This window comes from Somniosus microcephalus, chromosome 4, assembly GCF_052327205.1.
Source record: "Somniosus microcephalus isolate GS21.2 chromosome 4, FLI_Smic_1.0, whole genome shotgun sequence".
Classification (NCBI taxonomy): domain Eukaryota; kingdom Metazoa; phylum Chordata; class Chondrichthyes; order Squaliformes; family Somniosidae; genus Somniosus; species Somniosus microcephalus.
This window is the reverse complement of record NC_140990.1, coordinates 95,796,962-95,817,684: the sequence shown is the minus strand read 5'-3', so window position 1 is coordinate 95,817,684 and position 20,723 is coordinate 95,796,962. Positions and strand designations below refer to the sequence as shown.

The 20,723-nt window shown below is 51.2% G+C and overlaps 1 protein-coding gene across 1 annotated transcript in view; it reads right to left on the bottom strand.

Annotated features, from left to right (window-relative positions):
* LOC147119533 (pleckstrin homology domain-containing family G member 4B-like) overlaps nucleotides 1-20,723 on the bottom strand; it is a 58,826-nt gene that overhangs the window by 24,005 nt on the left and 14,098 nt on the right. Inside the window, exons 3-7 of the mRNA XM_085985106.1 lie at nucleotides 17,113-17,206; nucleotides 15,969-16,055; nucleotides 8,474-8,590; nucleotides 4,943-5,041; nucleotides 1,782-1,930 (exon numbers count right to left, since the gene is read on the bottom strand). Coding sequence (XP_085841232.1) covers nucleotides 1,782-1,930; nucleotides 4,943-5,041; nucleotides 8,474-8,590; nucleotides 15,969-16,055; nucleotides 17,113-17,206 — 546 coding nt within the window. The remainder of the gene's footprint in view (nucleotides 1-1,781; nucleotides 1,931-4,942; nucleotides 5,042-8,473; nucleotides 8,591-15,968; nucleotides 16,056-17,112; nucleotides 17,207-20,723) is intronic.

Here is a 20,723-nt window from a genome sequence, read left to right as displayed (position 1 = left end):
ACAATTCTAAGGGGGGCACATGAACAAAGAGACCTGGGTATATGTGCACAAATCATTGAAGGTGGCAGGGCAGGTTGAAAAAGCGCTTAAAAAAACATATGGGATCCTGGGCTAGAGGCATAGAGTACAAAAGCAAGGAAGTTATGAGGAACCTGTATAAAACACAGGTTTGGCCTCAACTGGAGTATTGTGTCCAATTCTGGGCACCGCACTTTAGGAAGGATGTGAAGGCCTTAGAGAGGGTGCAGAAAAGATTTACAAGAATGGTTCCAGGGATGAGGGACTTCAGTTACGTGGATAGACTGGAGAAGCTGGGGTTGTTCTCCTCAGAGCAGAGAAAGTTGAGAGGAGATTTGATAGAGGTGTTCAAAATCATGAGGGGTCTAGACAGAGTAGATAGAGAGAAACTGTTCCCATTGGCTGAAGGGTCGAGAACCAGAGGACACAGATTTAAGGTGATTGGCAGAAGATCCAAAGGCAACATGCGGAAAAACTTTTTTACGCAACGAGTGGTTATGATCTGGAATTCACTGCCTGAAAATGTGGTGAAGGCAGATTCAATCGTGGCTTTCAAAAGGAAATTGGATAAGTACCTGTAGGAAAAAAATGTGCAGGGCTACGGAGAAAGGGCGGGGTGTGAGACTAGCTGAAGTGCTCTTGCAGAGAGCCGGCACAGGCTCGACGGGCCGAATGGCCTCCTTCTGTGCTGTAACCATGCTATGATTCTATGATTTTATTGAACACCATCTGGGTTGCAGACAGTGCTTGACCCACTGCCCCACCCAGTCGTCTGTCAAAGAGAGGAGACCATCATCCCCTCTGTTTGGGGCTGGATTTGACCCCAGGTCCCAGAGGGTGAAAGGTTAGTGTCTGACCCACTGCCCCACCCAGTCCCCCATCAGAGACAGAAGCTAATCCCAGTAAAATAACCATTATGCTACCGTACCCTTGCAATCAGAGGTACTGTTTTAAACAACAATTATCTGATCGATTTAGCTGCCAAACAGTTAAAAATGAGACATCACTTAAAAAACTGCCTCTGATGCCAAGAGAGTCCAGTTGCCAGCCCCCACGGGGCTGAACCATGACCTCTGCCTTTCTAAGTCACACTGATTTCGTGGGACCGGAATTCTGTTGGCCAGCAGCATCGCTTCAAAGGGTGCGGGGGAGGAGCTCCGAACATCATGAGCCAGCAACATTCCTGAGCTAGAAAGCAACCCACGGTCCGGGGCGGGGGGTGGGGTGAGCAGAATAATCAGCAGCATTGTGAGGGCGAGTGCAATGTGACCTTTCAGACGGAGCCAAGTCATTAAAGAGAGACTGTGAGGGAACCGTCTGTTAAATCACATGAAAACATTCTCTCAATCCCAGGAACATCAAATTCGGACGCTGTGCCTGGATAATAGGGTCAGGCCTTTGACCTTTCACCCTCTGGAGTCAAATCCAGCCCCAGATAGAGGGGGATGAAGGTCTCCTCTCTCTGATGAAAGACTGGGTGGGGCAGAACATTGACCTTTCACCCTCTTGGGTCAAATCCAGCTACAGAGGGGAGTGAAGGTCTCCCTTCTCTGATGGGGGACCGGGTGGGACAGTGGGTCAGACACTGACCATTCACTCTTGGAGACGTGGGGTCAAATCCAGTCATAAATCAGAGGGGGATGAATTCCTTCTCATGGTGGCTGTGAACACTGTACCAAATTGCGTTTTTCTGAGGATGGACGTTTTAACTCTTAATGCACAAATTGTGCCGCGGGCCAAGGGTCCACCATTTTGAAACTCACCTGTAGTCCTCTGAGCCGCTGATGGCGACCGTCTCTCTCCTCAGCTTCACCAAGATGGCAGCTCCTTCCTGCTGAAGTCCAATTAGCCTTGCATCCTGCAGCACCTGTCTCATTAACATCTGATGCTCTTCTATGAGAACAGGAACTTCCTGTCACATAAACAGAATATTAAGTCACGGGGAGACACGCTCACAGCCCTAGATATGTACTCGTCACACACCCCACCCTCAATATGAAGCTCTCAGTTATAACACTTTCTCTGTTACACCCACCCTCAGTATAAAGAAAAGACATGCATTTATATAGCGCCTTGCACGACCACCGGACGTCCCAAAGCACTTTACAGTCAATGAAGTACTTTTGAAACTGTTGTAATGCAGGAAAGCTCTCAGTTATAACACTCTCTCTGTCACACACCCCACCCTCAATATAAGGCTCTCTGTTATAGCACTCTCTCTGATACGCCCCACCCTCAGTATAACCCTCGGCTATAACACTCTCAAGTTACACCACACCCACATAAGTCATAGTCATAGAGTCATACAGCACAGAAAGAGGCCCTTTGGCCCATTGTGTCCGCGCCGACCATCAAGCCCTGTCTATTCTAATCCCATTTTCCAGCACTTGGTCCGTAGCCTTGTATGCTATGGCGTTTCAAGTGCTCATCTAAATGCTTCTTGAATGTTGTGAGGGTTCCTGCCTCTACCACCCTCTCAGGCAGTGAGTTCCAGATTCCAACCACCCTCTGGGTGAAAAAGATTTTCCTCAAATCCCCTCTAAACCTCCTGCCCCTTACCTTGAAACGATGTCCCCTGGTTATTGACCCCTCTACTAAGGGGAAAAGTTACTCTCTATCTACCCTATCTATGCCCCATATAATTTTGTACACCTCAATCAGGTCCCCCCTCAGCCTTCTCTGCTCTAAAGGAAAACAACCCCAGCCTGTCCAGTCTCTCTTCATAGCTGAAACGCTCCAGCCCAGGTAACATCCTGGTGAATCTCCTCTGCACGCTCTCCAAAGCAATCACATCCTTCGTATAGTGTGGTGACCAGAACTGCACACAGTATTCCAGCTGTGGCCTTACTAGCGTTTTGTACAGCTCCATCATAACCTCCCTGCTATTATAGTTTATGCCTCGGCTAATGAAGCCAAGTATCCCATATGCCTTTTTCACTACCTTATCTACCTGTCCTGCTGCCTTCAGGGGACTATGTACATGCACACCAAGGTCCCTCTGATCCTCTGTCCTTCCTAGGGTCCTACCATTCATTGTGTATTCCCTTGCCTGGTTAGTCCTTCCAAAATGCATCACATCACACTTTTCAGGGTTAAATTCCATTTGCCACTGTTCTGCCCATCTAACCAACCCGTCTATATCGTCCTGTAGCCTGAGGCTTCCCTCCTCGCTATTTACCACTCCACCAATTTTCGTGTCATGTTTGAACTAGGTGTAGAGTTTTGTGAATGATAGAGGAGCTGGTATCTGAGAGTGGGACAGGCTGTGTTAGTGATGGAGGAGCTGGTATCTGAGAGTGGGACAGGCTGTGTGTGGGTGATGGAGGAGCTGGTATCTGAGAGTGGGACAGGCTGTGTGTGGGTGATGGAGGAGCTGGTATCTGAGAATGGGACAGGCTGTGTGTTAGTGATGGAGGACCTGGTATCTGAGAGTGGGACAGGCTGTGTGTGGGTGATGTAGGAGCTGGTATCTGGGAGTGGGACAGGCTGTGTGTGGGTGATGGAGGAGCTGGTATCTGAGAGTGGGACAGGCTGTGTGTGGGTGATGGAGGAGCTGGTATCTGAGAGTGGGACAGGCTGTGTGTGGGTGATGGAGGAGCTGGTATCTGAGAGTGGGACAGGCCGTGTGTGGGTGATGGAGGAGCTGGTATCTGAGAGTGGGACAGGCCGTGTGTGGGTGATGGAGGAGCTGGTATCTGAGAGCGGGACAGGCTGTGTGTTAGTGATGGAGGAGCTGGTATCTGAGAGTGGGACAGGCTGTGTGTTAGTGATGGAGGAGCTGGTATCTGAGAGTGGGACAGGCCGTGTGTGGGTGATGGAGGAGCTGGTATCTGAGAGCGGGACAGGCTGTGTGTGGGTGATGGAGGAGCTGGTATCTGAGAATGGGACAGGCTGTGTGTTAGTGATGGAGGAGCTGGTATCTGAGAGTGGGACAGGCTGTGTGTGGGTGATGGAGGAGCTGGTATCTGAGAGTGGGACAGGCTGTGTGTGAGTGATCGAGGAGCTGCTATCTGAGAGTGGGACAGGCTGTGTGTGGGTGATGGAGGAGCTGGTATCTGAGAGTGGGACAGGCTGTGTGTGGGTGATGGAGGAGCTGGTATCTGAGAGTGGGACAGGCTGTGTGTGGGTGATGGAGGAGCTGGTATCTGAGAGTGGGACAGGCTGTGTGTGGGTGATGGAGGAGCTGGTATCTGAGAGTGGGACAGGCTGTGTGTGGGTGATGGAGGAGCTGGTATCTGAGAGTGGGACAGGCTGTGTGTGGGTGATGGAGGAGCTGGTATCTGAGAGTAGGACAGGCTGTGTGTGGGTGATGGAGGAGCTGGTATCTGAGAGTGGGACAAGCTGTGTGGGTGATGGAGGAGCTGGTATCTGAGAGTGGGACAGGCTGTGTGGGTGATGGAGGAGCTGGTATCTGAGAGTGGGACAGGCTGTGTGTGGGTGATGGAGGAGCTGGTATCTGAGAGTGGGACAGGCTGTGTGTTAGTGATGGAGGAGCTGGTATCTGAGAGTGGGACAGGCTGTGTGTGGGTGATGGAGGAGCTGGTATCTGAGAGTGGGACAGGCTGTGTGTTAGTGATGGAGGAGCTGGTATCTGAGAGTGGGACAGGCTGTGTGTGGGTGATGGAGGAGCTGGTATCTGAGAGTGGGACAGGCTGTGTGTGGGCGATGGAGGAGCTGGTATCTGAGAGTGGGACAGTCTGTGTGTGGGTGATGGAGGAGCTGGTATCTGAGAGTGGGACAGGCTGTGTGTGGGTGATGGAGGAGCTGGTATCTGAGAGTGGGACAGGCTGTGTGTTAGTGATGGAGGAGCTGGTATCTGAGAGTGGGACAGGCTGTGTGTGGGTGATGGAGGAGCTGGTATCTGGGAGTGGAGAGGTGTGTATTGTCTGGTTCTCGGTGTTGTCATGTGAACTGCTCCCATTACCTCGACAGATTCAGGCAGTTTCTTGGCCTCCAGTTGGTCGTTCATGCTACGCAGGAAGTCGACGGTCGCTCTGCAGGCGTGGAGCAGGGACTCGAGGCGCTGGAAGAGGTGGGGAATTCCATTAGTGTGCTTGCAGGGTGTGGGCATTGCCTTGTGGGACCCGTGCGAAGGTTTGGTTTAGGGACTTGCTCGGGGCCGCTTGCAATCGTGCGGGTTGCAGGGCCCTAACACCGCCCCAGGGTGTACAAGAGAGGCTGAGACAGACAGGCAGAGAGAGAGAGAGACGGAGTGTGAGAGAGAGAGATAGAGACAGAGGCTGAAAGAGAGACTGAGAGAGAGCGAGAGGTAGCGAGAGAGAAAGACAGAGACAGAAAGAGACAGACAGAGACAGAGAGACACACAGAGACTGAGAGAAAGCAAGAGAGACTGAAACTGAGAGAAAGCGAGAGTCAGAGAGCGAGAGAGAGACAGAGACAGACAGACAAAGAGACAGAGAAATAGAGAGACAGATAGAGATGGAGACAGAAACATCTGCTCACTCTTATCCTTCCCTCCTCCGCTCACTCCCCTTCTCCCTCTATTCTTTCCTCACTCCCTTTCCTCCCTGCACCATTCACTTCTGTTCTCCATCCCTCTATTCTCACTGCCTTCCTCACCCTCCTTCACTCACTTCCCTTCTTTCATTCATCATCCACTCACTCTCCTTTTCCCTCCCTCCACTCTTCCCTCCCTCCTCCACTACCTCCTTTCTTCCCTCTCCGCTCGCTTCCTTCCTCCTCACACCTTCACTCACTCCTGACCTCCCTCCCTCCACTGCTCATTCCCCTCCGCCCTCCATCATCTGCACAACCCTTCCTCCCTCCCTGTTGTTCCTCTCTCCTCTGCTCACTCCTGTCCTCACGGGCCTCCTCCGCTCTCGCCACATCTCCTCCGCTCGCTCCCCTATTCACCCTCCTCTGCTTGCTCTCCTCCTCCACTCGCTCCTACCCTCATTCCCCTCTGCTCACTACCCTTCGCTCGCTTCCCTCCTCTGCTCACTCCCCTCGTACACTCGGTTCCCCCCTCCGTTTGCTCCACTCCCTCCCCTCCACCGCTCGCTCCCCTCCTCCGCTCCCTCCCCTCCTCTGCTTGTGCCCCTCCTCCGCTCGCTCCTGTCCACACTCCCCTCCTCTGCACCCTCCCCACCTTCGCGCGCTCCCCATCTGCTCGCTCCCGTCCTCCCACCCTTCCTTCACTCCCACCCCTCCTCCGCTCGCTCCTGTCCTCACTCCTCCTCTGCACCCTCCCCTCCTCCGCTCGCTTCTGTCCTCGCTCCCCCTCTGCTCCCTCCCCTCCTCTGCTCCTTCCCCTCCTTCGCTCGCTCCTTTCCTCACTCCCCTCCTCTGCACCCTTCCCTCCTCCGCTCGCTCCTTTCCTCACTCCCCTCCTCTGCACCTCCCCTCCGCTCGCTCCCCCTCCGCTCGTTCCTCCTCCGCTCGCTCCTGTCCTCACTCCCCTCCTCTGCACCCTCCCCATCTCCGCTCGCTCCCCCTCCGCTCGCTCCCGTCCTCTCTCCTCCTCCGCTCCCTCCCCTCCTCCGCTCGCTCCTTTCCTCACGCCCCTCCTCTGCACCCTCACCTCCTCCACTTGCTTCTGTCCTCGCTCCCCCTCCACTCCCTCCCCTCCTCTCTCCCCTCCTCCGCTCGCTCCCCCTCCGCTCCCTCCCCTCCTCCGCTCGCTCCTGTCCTCACTCCCCTCCTCTGCACCCTCCCCAACTCCCCTCGCTCCCCCTCCGCTCGCTCCCCTCCGCCGCTCACTCCCACTCTGCTCGCTCCCGCCCTCCCTCCCCTCCTTCGCTCCCTCCCCTCCTCTGCTCCCTCCCCTCCTCCGCTAGTTCCTGTCCTCCCTCCCTTCCTCTGCTCCTGCCCATCCTCTGCTATCTCCCGTCCTTTGCTCCCCTCCTCTGCCCGCACCCCTCCTCCGCTCGCTCCGCTCATCTACTCACCCGTCCTCACTCCCCTCCTCCACTCCCTCCCCTCCTCCGCTCCCTCCCCTCCTCTGCCTGCTCCCCTCCTCCGCTCCCTCCCCTCCTCCGCTCACTCCTGTCCTCGCTCCCTTCCCCTCTTCCGCTCACTCCTGTCCTCGTTCCCCTCCTCCGCTCCTTCCCCTCCTCTGCTCGCTCCTGTTCTCACTCCTCTCCTCCACTCACCCCCATCCTCTGTTCGCTCCTGCGATCGTTCCACTCCTCCGCTCCTTCCCCTCCTTCGTTCGCTCCTGTCCTCACTCCCCTCCTCCGCTCACTCCCCTCTTCCGCTCACTCCTGTCCTCGTCCCCCTCCTCCGCTCCCTCCCCTCCTCCGCTCCCTCCCCTCCTCTGCTCCCTCCCCTCCTTCGTTCGCTCCTGTCCTCGCTCCCCTCCTCCGCTCCCTCCCCTCCTCCGCTCCCTCCCCTCCTCTGCTCCCTCCCCTCCTTCGTTCGCTCCTGTCCTCGCTCCCCTCCTCCGCTCACTCCCCTCTTCCGCTCACTCCTGTCCTCGTCCCCCTCCTCCGCTCCCTCCCCTCCTCCGCTCCCTCCCCTCCTCTGCTCCCTCCCCTCCTTCATTCGCTCCTGTCCTCGCTCCCCTCCTCCGCTCACTCCCCTCTTCTGCTCGCTCCTGTCCTCGCTCCCCTCCTCCGCTCACTCCCCTCTTCTGCTCGCTCCTGTCCTCGCTCCCCTCCTTCGTTCGCTCCTGTCCTCGCTCCCCTCCTCCGCTCCCTCCCCTCCTCCGCTCCCTCCCCTCCTCCGCTCCCTCCCCTCCTTCGTTCGCTCCTGTCCTCGCTCCCCTCCTCCGCTCCCTCCCCTCCTCCGCTCCCTCCCCTCCTCCGCTCCCTCCCCTCCTTCGTTCGCTCCTGTCCTCGCTCCCCTCCTCCGCTCACTCCCCTCCTCCGCTCCCTCCCCTCCTCCGCTCCCTCCCCTCCTTCGTTCGCTCCTGTCCTCGCTCCCCTCCTCCGCTCACTCCCCTCCTCCGCTCCCTCCCCTCCTCCGCTCCCTCCCCTCCTTCGTTCGCTCCTGTCCTCGCTCCCCTCCTCCGCTCACTCCCCTCTTCTGCTCGCTCCTGTCCTTGCTCCCCTCCTCCGCTCCCTCCCAACCTTCACTCGCTCCTGTCCGCTCACCAGATGCCGCCCTCCAGTACCTCCCCCTAGTGGCCTGTTCTTTACGTGCCCAGGCAGGGAGTGTGCACAGGATATTCGCCCATAGGGTGCATCACAGCACAGCCGAGCCCCCATTCTGTGCTCACCCGACCTCCGCACCTCTTTCAGCAGGAGTCACTGGACTGCGATCAGGATCAGAAATGCGGGAATTCCCTCTCTCCGTGATTTGAGGGGGCACTGAGCCCAATTGTAGCAGCCCCCCTACCTCCCATTCAATACTTGGATCAGCTAACTCAGCACTGAGCAGGGAGGGGGTGGAACCTGGGCCCCTACCTGCTCCGTGGGCCTCAGTTACACAGCAAGGGATGCGGGTTCCAGCTCGGGCTCCAGGCGAGCGCCGCGAACCCACACAAGATACTCACCACCCGATAGCGGACCCACTTGTTGTGACAGTACGGGAAGTCTCCGGCGAAGCGCTGCGTCAGCTGGGCGGGCTCCACGTGTTTGTGCAGGGTCCGCACCGTCGTCAGGATCTCCACCTGCGGGCGGAATTTTTACAGAGCACGTGAGTGCACCGGGGAGTGGGGGGCAGGGGGTGGTGAAACGGCAAGATCGCACCTCGAGGCCGCTGCCTCCTTCAACTCGTCACCAGACATCCACGTCACGAAAAACACACTATATAAGGCAGGGCTATTCGTTTGAATTCAGTTACAGGTAAGATGCTCGAAGGTATTGCAAATAATGGTCTATATGGTGGAGAAGGAGTTATCAGAGGCATAGCTTCAGGAGTAGATGGTGGCATCTTACTAAAAAGGACTTACAGAGCCTTTCACGACCTAGGGACGTCCCAAAGAACTTTACAGTCAATGATGGACTTTTTGAAGTGTAGTCACTGTTGTAATGTAGGGAAACGTAGCCGCCTGTTTGCGCACAGCAAGATCCCAGAAACAGCAACGTGATAATAATCTGATAATCTGGTTTTTAGTGATGTTGCCTGAGGGATAAATATCGGCCAGGGCACCGGGTAGAACTCCGCTGTTCTTCTTCAAAATATTGCCGTAATAATCTTTTACGCCCAACTGAGAGGGCAGATGGGGCCCTCGGTTTAATGTCTCATCTAATAGACGGCACCTTCGACAGTGCAGCGCTCCCTCAGTACTGGCACTGGGCGTGTCGGCCCTAGAACTTGTGCGCAAGTCTCTGGAGTGGGGCTGGAACCCACGACCTTCTGACTCAGTGGTGAGAGCGAGAGCGACTGAGGCTTATTAGTGGATAACTGTAACTGGCAGACATTCTGTACCTGGACCTTCAGAATGCCTCTGATAGAGTCCCTCACAAGAGGCTTGTCTGCAAGATAGAATCTTGGAGATCGGTTACCAGTGGTGTCCCACAGGGATCAGAGTTAGGGCCTTTGCCCTTTACTACTTTTATCAGTGATGCACACGGAAATGTTGGAGGAACGATCCGCAAGTTTCTAAATGATTGTGTGATGCGTCGGACTCTTGGGTGCAACTGGATCTCGATGCGTTGGGGAATGGGCCCGGGCTTGGTTTTCCCCCTCTCCCAGGAGATTTTGTGGATCCTGGTGGGTGGTGACTGTCTGAATCATGGGGCATCATGACTGTGTGGGGCAGACTGGATGGACCAGCAGCTCTTTTCCTGCCCGATATTTTTGTATGTTCGTATATAGATGCTGGCCAGTGTCAGCATCAGTACTCCCAAGGCAGCTACAGCACGGGTTAAATACAGAGTAAAGCTCCCTCTACACTGTCCCATCAAACACTCCCAGGGCAGCTACAGCACGGGTTAAATACAGAGTAAAGCTCCCTCTACACTGTCCCATCAAACACTCCCAGGGCAGGTACAGCACGGGTTAGATACAGAGTAAAGCTCCCTCTACACTGTCCCATCAAACACTCCCAGGGCAGGTACAGCACGGGTTAGATACAGAGTAAAGCTCCCTCTACACTGTCCCATCAAACACTCCCAGAGCAGGTACAGCACGGGTTAGATACAGAGTAAAGCTCCCTCTACACTGTCCCATCAAACACTCCCAGGGCAGGTACAGCATGGGTTAGATACAGAGTAAAGCTCCCTCTACACTGTCCCATCAAACACTCCCGGAGCAGGTACAGCACGGGTTAGATACAGAGTAAAGCTCCCTCTACATTGTCCCATCAAACACTCCGGGAGCAGGTACAGCACGGGTTAGATACAGAGTAAAACTCCCTCTACACTGTCCCATCAAACACTCCCGGAGCAGGTACAGCACGGGTTAGATACAGAGTAAAGCTCCCTCTACACTGTCCCATCAAACACTCCCGGAGCAGGTACAGCACGGGTTAGATACAGAGTAAAGCTCCCTCTACACTGTCCCATCAAACACTCCCGGAGCAGGTACAGCACGGGTTAGATACAGAGTAAAGCTCCCTCTACACTGTCCCATCAAACACTCCCAGGGCAGGTACAGCACGGGTTAGATACAGAGTAAAGCTCCCTCTACACTGTCCCATCAAACACTCCCAGGGCAGGTACAGCACGGGTTAGATACAGAGTAAAGCTCCCTCTACACTGTCCCATCAAACACTCCCAGGGCAGGTACAGCACGGGTTAGATACAGAGTAAAGCTCCCTCTGCACTGTCCCATCAAACACTCCCAGGGCAGGTACAGCACGGGTTAGATACAGAGTGAAGCTCCCTCTACACTGTCCCATCAAACACTCCCAGGGCAGGTACAGCACGGGTTAGATACAGAGTGAAGCTCCCTCTACACTGTCCCGTCAAACACTCCCAGGGCAGGTACAGCACGGTTAGATACAGAGTGAAGCTCCCTTTATTTTATCCTCCGACCCACCAGTGACATGTCCATTACCACACCAGCTACCTTCCTGGTGCCTTCGGCTGTGATTGACAGCTGCTGCCACTTTGTTCTCAGTTGTGGCATTCTCTGTCCCCAGGGCACTATTAACCCAGTCTCTGAATGCAGTTCTTTTGGATCATTACATCGACGAGGTCAGGTTAACTCTGTGAGTTAGAGATGGATTGAAAATCAAGCACCAGAGGTGAAAAGTGGGTGTTATATCCCCTCTCATCTGTACAGTTCAGTCACCCCTGTGGTCTGCTTATATGGCCATATCTTTTGCTTGCCCCGATCACCGTGTTTCACTGATGCAGACCGCCCCCCCCGCCACCAGTACGAGGGGTGAAAAACTTTGAAAGACTTTATTGTCGTTCACTGGCCATTCAGTGGCAGTGGATTTTCGGTCTGTACTGTCCGGCAGTAAAACATCGCCTGGGCGAAACCTCGGGCGGTGAAATCGCAGGTTGGGAACAGAGTCCACCTGATTTTCTTTCCCTTGATTTAAATGGAGGGAGATTTGGGCAGGTGCGTCACGGGTGCGCGATCCTGCCCTGGCCGAATTTGAAGAGGGTGTAGAGGAGATTTACCGGAATGGGCCCAGGGATGAGTGGAGAGACTCGAGAATCTGGGATTGCTTTCCTTACAGCAGAGAAGGTTATGGGGAGATTTGATAGAGGTGTTCAAAATTATGAAGGGTTTTGATAGAGTAAATTAGGAGAACCGGTTTCCACTCACAGGAGGGTTGGTAACCAGAGTATACACAGATTTAATATATTTGTGAAAAGAGCCAGAGGGGGGTGATGAGGAGAAATTTCTTTACGCAGTGAGTTGTTGTGATCTGGAATGCCCTGCCTGAAAGGGCGGTGGAAGCAGATTCAATAGTAACTTTCAAAAGGGAAGTGATTAATACTTGAAAAGGAGAAATGTGCAGGGCTATGGGGAAAGAGCAGGGGAATGAGACTAATTCAACAGCTCTTTCAAAGGGCCGACACAGGCACGATGGGCCGAATGGCCTCCTTTTGTGCTGTGTGATTATGTCAATTCCTTTCTCGCTCACCGTCTCAGGCGACGCTTTACACTTGGGCGACAGACAAAAATCTACCATCTGCAAATTAAACATCAAATCCCGCTCTACTGACAAGGTGAACTGGTCAACAGGGGGAGACACGGAAGGGTCCTGCATTCCACCTAAGTTGGGCACAGCAAGTTCGCAGGGAGAACTTGATGACATTGTTACCTCAGCAGCAAGGAATGGCCAATTATGACATCATAGAAACATAGAAGATAGGAGCAGGAGTAGGCCATTCGGCCCCTCGAGCCTGCTCTGCCATTCAATGCGATCATGGCTGATCATCCAAATTCAGTAACCTGTCCTTGCCTTCTCCCCATACCCCTTGATCCCTTTAGCCTTAAGAAATATATCTAACTCCTTCTTGAATATTTTTAATGAATTGGCCTCAACTGCCTTCTGTGGTAGAGAATTCCACAGGTTCACCACTCTCTGGGTGAAGAAATTCCTCCTCATCTCTGTCCTAAATGGCTTACCCCTTATCTTTAGACTGTGACCCCTGGTTCTGGACTCCCCGCCATCGGGAACATCCTTCCTGCATCTAGTCTGTCTAGTCCTGTTAGAATTTTGTAAGTTTCAATGAGATCCCCTCTCATTCTTCTAAACTCCAGCGAATATAAGCCCAATCGACCCAATCTCTCCTCATACGTCATTCCTGCCATCCCAGGTTATCAGTCTGGTGAATCATCGCTGCACTCCCTCCATGGCAAGAACATCCTTCCTCAGATAAGGCGACCAAAACTGCACACAATACTCAAGGTGTGGTCTCACCAAGGCCCTGTACAACTGCAGCAAGACATCCTTGCTGCTGTACTCGAATCCTCTCGCTACGAAGGCCAACATACCATTTGCCTTCTTAACCGCCTGCTGCACCTGCATGCTTACCTTCAGCGACTGGTGCACAATAACACCCAGGTCTCGTTGTAGTTCCCCTTCTCCCAATCTATTGTCGTTCAGATAATAAGCTGCCTTCCTGTTTTTGCCACCAAAGTGGATAACCTCGCATTTATCCACATTATACTGCATCTGCCATGCATCTGCCCAATCATCCAACCTGTCCAAATCATACTGGAGTTTCTCGGCATCCTCTTCACAGCACACACGCCCACCCAGCTTTGTGTCGTCTGCAAACTTGGAGATATTACATCTAGTTCCTTCGTCTAGATCATTAATATATATTGTGAATAGCTGGGATCCTAGCTTCGATCCCTGCGGTACCCCACTAGTCACTGCCTGCCACTCGGAAAAAGACCCGTTTATTCCAACTCTTTGCTTCCTGTCTGCCAACCAGTTCTCTATCCAAGTCAGTACCTTACCCCCAATCCCATGTGCTTTAACTTACACGCTAATCTCTTGTGCAGGACCTTATCGAAAGCCTGCTGAAAGTCCAAATACACCACATCCACTGGTTCTCCCTTATCTATTTTACCAGTTACATCCTCAAAAAATTCCAGTAGATTAGTCAAGCATGATTTACCTTTTGTAAATCCATGTTGACTTTTCCGATCCGGTCACTGTTTACCAAGTGCTCTGCTATTACATCTTTTATAATGGACTCTAGCATTTTCCCCACTACCGATGTCAGGCTTACCGGTCTATAATTCCCCGTTTTCTCTCTACCACCTTTTTTGAATAGTGGGGTTACATTAGCTACCCTCCAATCCATGGGTACTGTTCCAGAGTCTATAGAATTTTGGAAGATGACCAGCAATGCATCTACTATTTCTAGGGCCACTTCCTTAAGTACCCTAGGATGTAGATTATCAGGCCCTGGGGATTTATCGGTCTTCAATCCCGTCAATTTCCCTAACACCATTTCCCTACAAATACTGATTTCATTCAGTTCCTCCCTCTCATTAGAACCTATGTTCCCCGACATCTCTGGGAGGTTATTTGTGTCCTCCTTTGTGAAGACAGAACCAAAGTATGTATTTAATTGGTCTGCCATTTCTTTGTTCCCCATTATAAATTCCCCTGATTCTGACTGCAAGGGACCTACACTTGACTTCACCAATCTTTTTCTCTTCACATATCTATAGAAGCTTTTACAATCAGTTTTTATGTTCCCTGAAAGCTTACTCTCATACGCTATTTTCCCCCAGCAATAGGGAATGGCCAATTATGACATCATTACCTCAGCAACAGGGAATGGCCAATTATGACATCATTACCTCAGCAACAGGGAATGACCAATTATGACATCCTTATCTTATCGACAGGGAATGGCCTATCATGACATAATTTCCTTAGCAACCAGAAGTGGCCTGTTATGAGATGATTAGCTTAGAATTAGGGAATGGTTTCTTACACACTTTTAGCTTAAATGCAGCATGGACTACATTCTATATAGTGGGCTGGATTTTGCCAATAGGGAGCTTTTGGAGGCAGGACTCCCGCTTGTTGGATTTTAGTCCCGCCTCCATCGACTTCTGGCCAACCCACGCTATTTTCCCTTGATTGACCTAGTTAAGCCAGCCCAGCGGGCTTAGCAGGCCAATTAAGGGGAAGCCGGTTACGGAGAATGTCAGCGTATGACATTTTTGACAAATGAATTGTCATCGTTTGACAGCTTTGAGAAGCTGTCAAACACTGACATTCTCTGTAGTTTGATGAGTTCTTGTACTCAAGACTCATCAAACCTCTTTCTTTAGCAGAAAATAGATGGTTGTTGCATTGGAGAAATTAGCAGTCATCTGTCATCTCTGCTGCGGAGATGCGAGACTCTCCGCATCCCCAACGATTGAAGCCTGCAGGAAGAAACAAAGGTAAGTAAACTTTTTCTAACACTTTCCACTCAGCTCACATACTCACCTCTCCACACTTGCACCCATCACTTAGCTTCACAGTGAAGTTTTGCACCCCTCCGACCCCCTGCTCGCCTCAGTGACCCTGGCGGGATTTGCAGCCTTCGGGAACCCCCACTTTTGTGGGTAAAATGGGATAATCCTCTTACCTGCCTGCTAACTACCTGTTAACAGGCAGTTAAATGGCTGTAATCCCCTTCCCGCCTCCAGCAGACAGGACCTGGTACGGGTCGGCTACCCGCCTCCTGGGAAGATGGCACTGAAGCGGGTTGGGGGCGGGATGGGTACCCCCCCCCAGATTCTGCCATTTTCCCAGCAGTCCCGCCTCCAAACCCGTCTCCCCAGGGCTGGCAAGGTCACGCCCGGTGTTTGCAGCACAGAAACAGCCCATTCGGCCCAACAGGTCAATGCTGGTGTTATGCTCTACATGAGCCCGATTATCTGGCAATCAGGGCTGACTGCCATGGTTTTATTCGCAATTTTTTTTCAAAGATTTTCCAGTGTTTATCCTCTTAAAGAGCCTATGCTGCCTTACTGATCGGAGAGAGAGGTTCACGTTCTCCCAGGCCACCCGCAAATTTTGCAGCCTGGAAGAGTACATCTTCCACGTCAACGTGGAGTGTGAAAGGTTGCAACCCCTCTTGTGCTACTTGAAGGTGCTGCGCCGCAATTTCTGGCTGCACGTCAGTCCCACGCTCCTGACCTTCGGCCACCCGGTGCGGAGGAGGGGAGTGGGCAAGTTGGAGGACCGCCTCGTGGGACTGCTCCTGGGCCTGGTCAAGGTGGCCATCCACAGGTCCAGGCTGCATGTGGTCGAGGGGACCGACCGTCCCGACTACGTGCCTCTCTTCCGCGGCTACGTCCGCGCCCTGGAGAGGGAGCACGCGGTGTCTGCCGGCATGCTTGAGACTTTCCGCGACCGGTGGGCACCGGAGGAACTGGAGTGCATAAACAACCCGGCAAACAGCACCACAATTTGAGAAGCTTGATTTTTTTCCCGGTTTTAATTTACCGACCCAAATTGGACCTTTTTTGTTGGGGCCCTTTTTTAAAAAAAGGGGGCGTGTATGTTTAATAGATCCTGATTGGTGACACCAGTCACCCCACAGACCAATTAAAAGACTGAGAGGTTAACATTACCATAGCAATGACCGAAAGGCGACGACGCATGGGTTCCAACGTACCTGGAGCCCCAGCAGGCCCTCCGCACTTATTGAAGACTCCTTGCCCGCCAGCACTAGGACAGAGTGAATCCCACCGGGGACAGCTTTCTGCGGGAAGAGAAACGGGAAAGGATCGGAGAGAGAGGAACGTCTGAACTATAACATTGAAGTTACTTTAATAATGTGCCAGGCTCCCATTACCCAAACAATGGAGCACCTTCATCTAATAGACCCCACTCCTCCATGAAAGCGTTGTAAAGATTGCGAAACTCCCCCACTACAAGGGGAATAAAACTGGGGCCGATATTCCTTTGGAACCAGCTTCCCCATTGGAATTTCGGGACATCATAAAAGAAGTGGGAAGAGACCCGGACAAATTTCCAGCCCCTCCCCCCATCCAATGTGTTCTCATCCTGCTCTCCTTGCCCCAAGAACTTGAGGAAGCCAGGATTTTCTTTTTCTCCATGTTTTGCAACCGATCCACTGCTGGTTTTGCTGGCTGACCCATTTGGCCATGGTGCCGGACAGCTGTTGACAGCTACGGAAACGTTGCCTGGCAACTCTACCCCACCCCTTTAATCTCCTGAGGTAGACGTCTGTATGAATAATCCCTGACCCTTCCCTCGCACAGGTCACTGAACAAAATCTCCAGAATATTCCTCCAGCCCCACATCCGTGCTGTTCAGTTGAGATCGGGGTCGCGATGCAGGCTCCAAATGTTGAGTGTTAACTGTTAGCTGAACATGAGGGACTGGGAGCCTAGTGAGGCTCCTCTTACACTCTACATTCACAATATCGGGTGCAGCAGTGTAGTGGTTATGTTACTGGACTAGTAATCCAGAGCCCTGTTGTCGGATTGTTGTAAAAACCCAACTGGTTCACTTTAGGGGAATGAAACCTGCCGCCCTTACCCGGTCTGGGCCTAGACGTGACTCAAGTTCCACGCCAACGTGGTCAATACTTAACTGCCGTCTGAAATGGCCAAGCGAGCCACTCAGTTGTATCAAACCGGTTCAAGAACCAGGTCCCCCACCACCACCTTCTCTGGGCAACTAGGGATGGGTTATAAGTGCCAGCCTTGCTCACATCCCAAAAAATTAATATCTAAAAATCAATGTGGCCGTTTTTCCAATTCCCCGGCAGGCTCCAGCGTCGTGGTTCTCACCTGGAAAGTGTCGAGGGCTCTGCAGAGGACTGCTGGAGGCCGGCAGTCACGAGCGTCTATCAGGATCCTAAGGCCCATGTCTTGCACCTCCTTCCTGCAGGAATAGAAACAGAAAGGGGTGATATGAGAATGGGGGATGGGAGAGGGTTGGGGTAGACAAGCAGCTCAAGGAAGCAAGAGAGAGAGAGAGAGATGAGGGGCGGAGAAAGAGGGATAGAGAGTCATGGAGAGAGAAAGAGGGAGAGAAAGTGAAGGAGAGCGAGAGAGTGTTAGGGAGAGAAAGACAGAAAGAGAGCGAGAGAGACAGAGACAAGGAGAGACAGAGAGAGCAACAGAGAGAGAGAGAGACAGACAGAAAGAGAGACAGAGTGAGGGAGAGAAGGAGACAGAGAGAAAGACAGAGCGAGAGAGAGACTGAACAAGGGAGACAGTGAGACAGAGAGAGAGAGACAGAACAAGAGAGAGGGGCATAGAGAGACAGAGCGAGAGAGACAGAAAGAGAGGGAGAGACAGAGGTTGTTTCTGAATAGTAAATGTCACCGTCTTTATGTACTACTTTCCGTGTACCTTATCATGCCATATCCCTCAACTAGGAAATCTCAGTCGCTGCTTATCTCAGGAAAATCAAAGAACGACTTATGTTTTTGATCAGCAATTGTACTTACTGGTAAATGGCTTTCTGAACTGAAAAACAAAGGCATCCTACTTAAATCCAATTAAGCACTGTACGAGATCAGAATACCTAGAATACATTTTGTCTACATGGCCTACTACTTTTACAGATTCACAGACACATGCATTTTAATAAGATATTCATAATGGACAAGAAAGTCTCCTATGCAGATTACAGAGAACCTATTTGCATTGATGCAGTCATTAGCAATTTGAAATAGTGAACCAAACTGATATAGTTCCAATAGACATAACCTAAGTCTTTAATTTAAAAAAAAATTCAAATTCTTTGTAGGTACCAAGAACAATTACCATCAAAGTACAGCCGCCACTCAAAGTGGTCGCAACAGCAATACTGTACTTGAGTCTAGATTCACTATGTCAGCCCTGTGAAATAGTCTGATTCAGGTAGTTCTCACAGGCCAGGTGTGACCTTGAATTATTGCAGACAGACCACAAAAGACATGGGAACAGGAGGAGGCCACTGAGCCCTTCGAACCTGTTCCGCCATTCAATGAGATCATGTTGATCTGTATCCTAACTCCATCCACCTGCCTTGGCTCCATATCCCTTAATAACCTTGGCTAGCAAAAATCTATCAATCTCTGATTTAAAGCTATTAATTGAGCTAGCATCTTCTGCTCCTTGTAGGTGCATGTTCCACACCTTTATCACCCTTTGCATTGAAGAAGTGTTTGCTAACTTCTCTCCTGAATGGCCTGGCTCTGATTTTAAGGTTATGTCCCTTTGGCTTAGACTCCCCCACCAGCGGAAACGTTTCTCTCTATCTACCCTTTCGATTCCTTTCAGAATCCTAAAAACCTCGATCAAATCACCGCTTAACCTTCTACATTTTAGGGAATATAAGCCTTGTTTATGTAATCTCTCCTCGTAATCTAACCCTTGGAGCCCTGGTAACATTCTGGTGAATCTGCACTGCCCTCCTTCCAAGGGCAATATATCCTTTCTGAGGTGCAGTGCTCAGAGCTCTACACGGTGCTCCAGATGTGGTCTAACCAGGGCTTTGTATAGCTGTAGCAAAACTTCCTCCCCTTTATATTCTAGCCCTCTAGTTATAAAGGCTAACATTCCATTAGCCTTTTTGGTTATATTTTGTACCTGACCACTACATTTTAGTGATCTGTGTACCTGGACCCCTAATTCTCATAGCCTCCTCCCATCCTTCCTCACCTAACTCTATCAGCATAACTCTCTATTCCCTCCTCCCTCATATGCTTGTCTAGCCTCCCCTTAAATGTATCGATACTATTCGCTTCAACCACTCCCTGTGGTAGCGAGTTCCACATTCTCCCCACTCTCCGGGTAAAGAAGTTTCTTCTGAATTCCCTGTTGGATTTCTTGGTGACGATCTTATATTGATGGCCTCTAGTTTTGCTCTTCCCCACAAGTGGAAACATTCTCTCTGTATCCACTCTTTCAAAACCTTTCATAATTTTAAAGACCTCTATTAGGTCGCCCCTCAGCCTTTTTACAAGAGAAGAGACCCAGCCTGTTCATCCTTTCCTGATATGTATACTCTCGCATTTCTGGTATCATCCTTGTAAATCTTCTCTGCACCCTCTCCAGTGCCTCTATATCCTTTTTATAATATGGCGACCAGAACTGTACGCAGTACTCCAAGAGTGATCTAACCAAGTTTCGATACAGGTTTAGCATAACTTCCCTTCTTTTCAATTCTATCCTAGGAATAAACCCTAGTGCTTGATTTGCTTTTTTTATGGCCTTGCTAACCTGTGTCGCAGTGATTTCGTGATTTGTGTATTTGTACTCCGAGATCCCTTTGTTCCTCTACCCCACCTAGACTTGCACTCAAGTAAGAAATGACCTCCCTATTCTTCCTACCAAAATGTAATACCTCACATTTATCTGTTTTGAACTTCATTTGCCAATTATATGCCTATTCTGCAAGTTTATTAATGTCCTCCTGTAATGTGATGCAGTCCTCCTCAGTATTGATTATCCCCTCCAATTTGGTGTCATCTGCAAATTTAGAAATTGTGTTTTTGATTCCAAAGTCTAAATCATTAATATAAATTGTGAACAACAGTGGTCCCTGTTAAGTCTGTGTGTTATAGTGAGAATTACTACACAGACCACAAGAGTAAATTCAACAGGTCTTTACTGGTTGGAGGTCGGACTATACTGAATACAATATTATTACACTGTGCTTATATACCGGTGTGGTCACCACCGGTATTACGTATACAGCAGCCAAAGAAAGTAGTACCTTTCTTAAGGTGGACCAGGCTTAAGTTCTCTTAAGGTGGAACAGGTTACATACACCACAATCCTCCCTTTTTAGCTTAACAGTCATATCCCCAAATAAACATAACATATATACATATATAACTTCAGGTATAACAGTTCAAAGGTTCAGTCTCTCAGGAGGCTTTCTGATTCGGCTTGGATAACGCCTTTCAGTGGTCTCTGATTCTTGTTGTTGAGGTGCCTCCTCTAGTTGGTTGCCAATGTATTGGGTGTCATCATCATCAAATACATTCTCGGCCGAGGTAGATGCTTCAGGTTCATGAACGTCTTCCACAGCTGTCTCTGTCACAACCATGGGTTCGACCCTTGCTCTCGACTCTACCAGTTGATCCGCATGACGCCTTATCACATTATGACCAATATCTACGGTGTACATCAGAGGTCCTTGTCTGGCCCGGATTGTTCCGGACTGCCATTTGTCGTTTCCATAGCCCCTTGCCATCACTGGTTGTCCTACGTCGAAAGTTCGAGTGGTCATGCTGTTAATATGCCGAAACTGTTTGTTTTCCACTTCCCTCCGCACATTTGGTTTTAACAAGTCCAACTTGGACCGCAACCTCCTGTTATAAAACATCATAGCAGGACTTTGGTTAGTCACGGCATGATCGGCGTTTCTATATGACATCAGGAACTTATCGACCTTGTGTTGC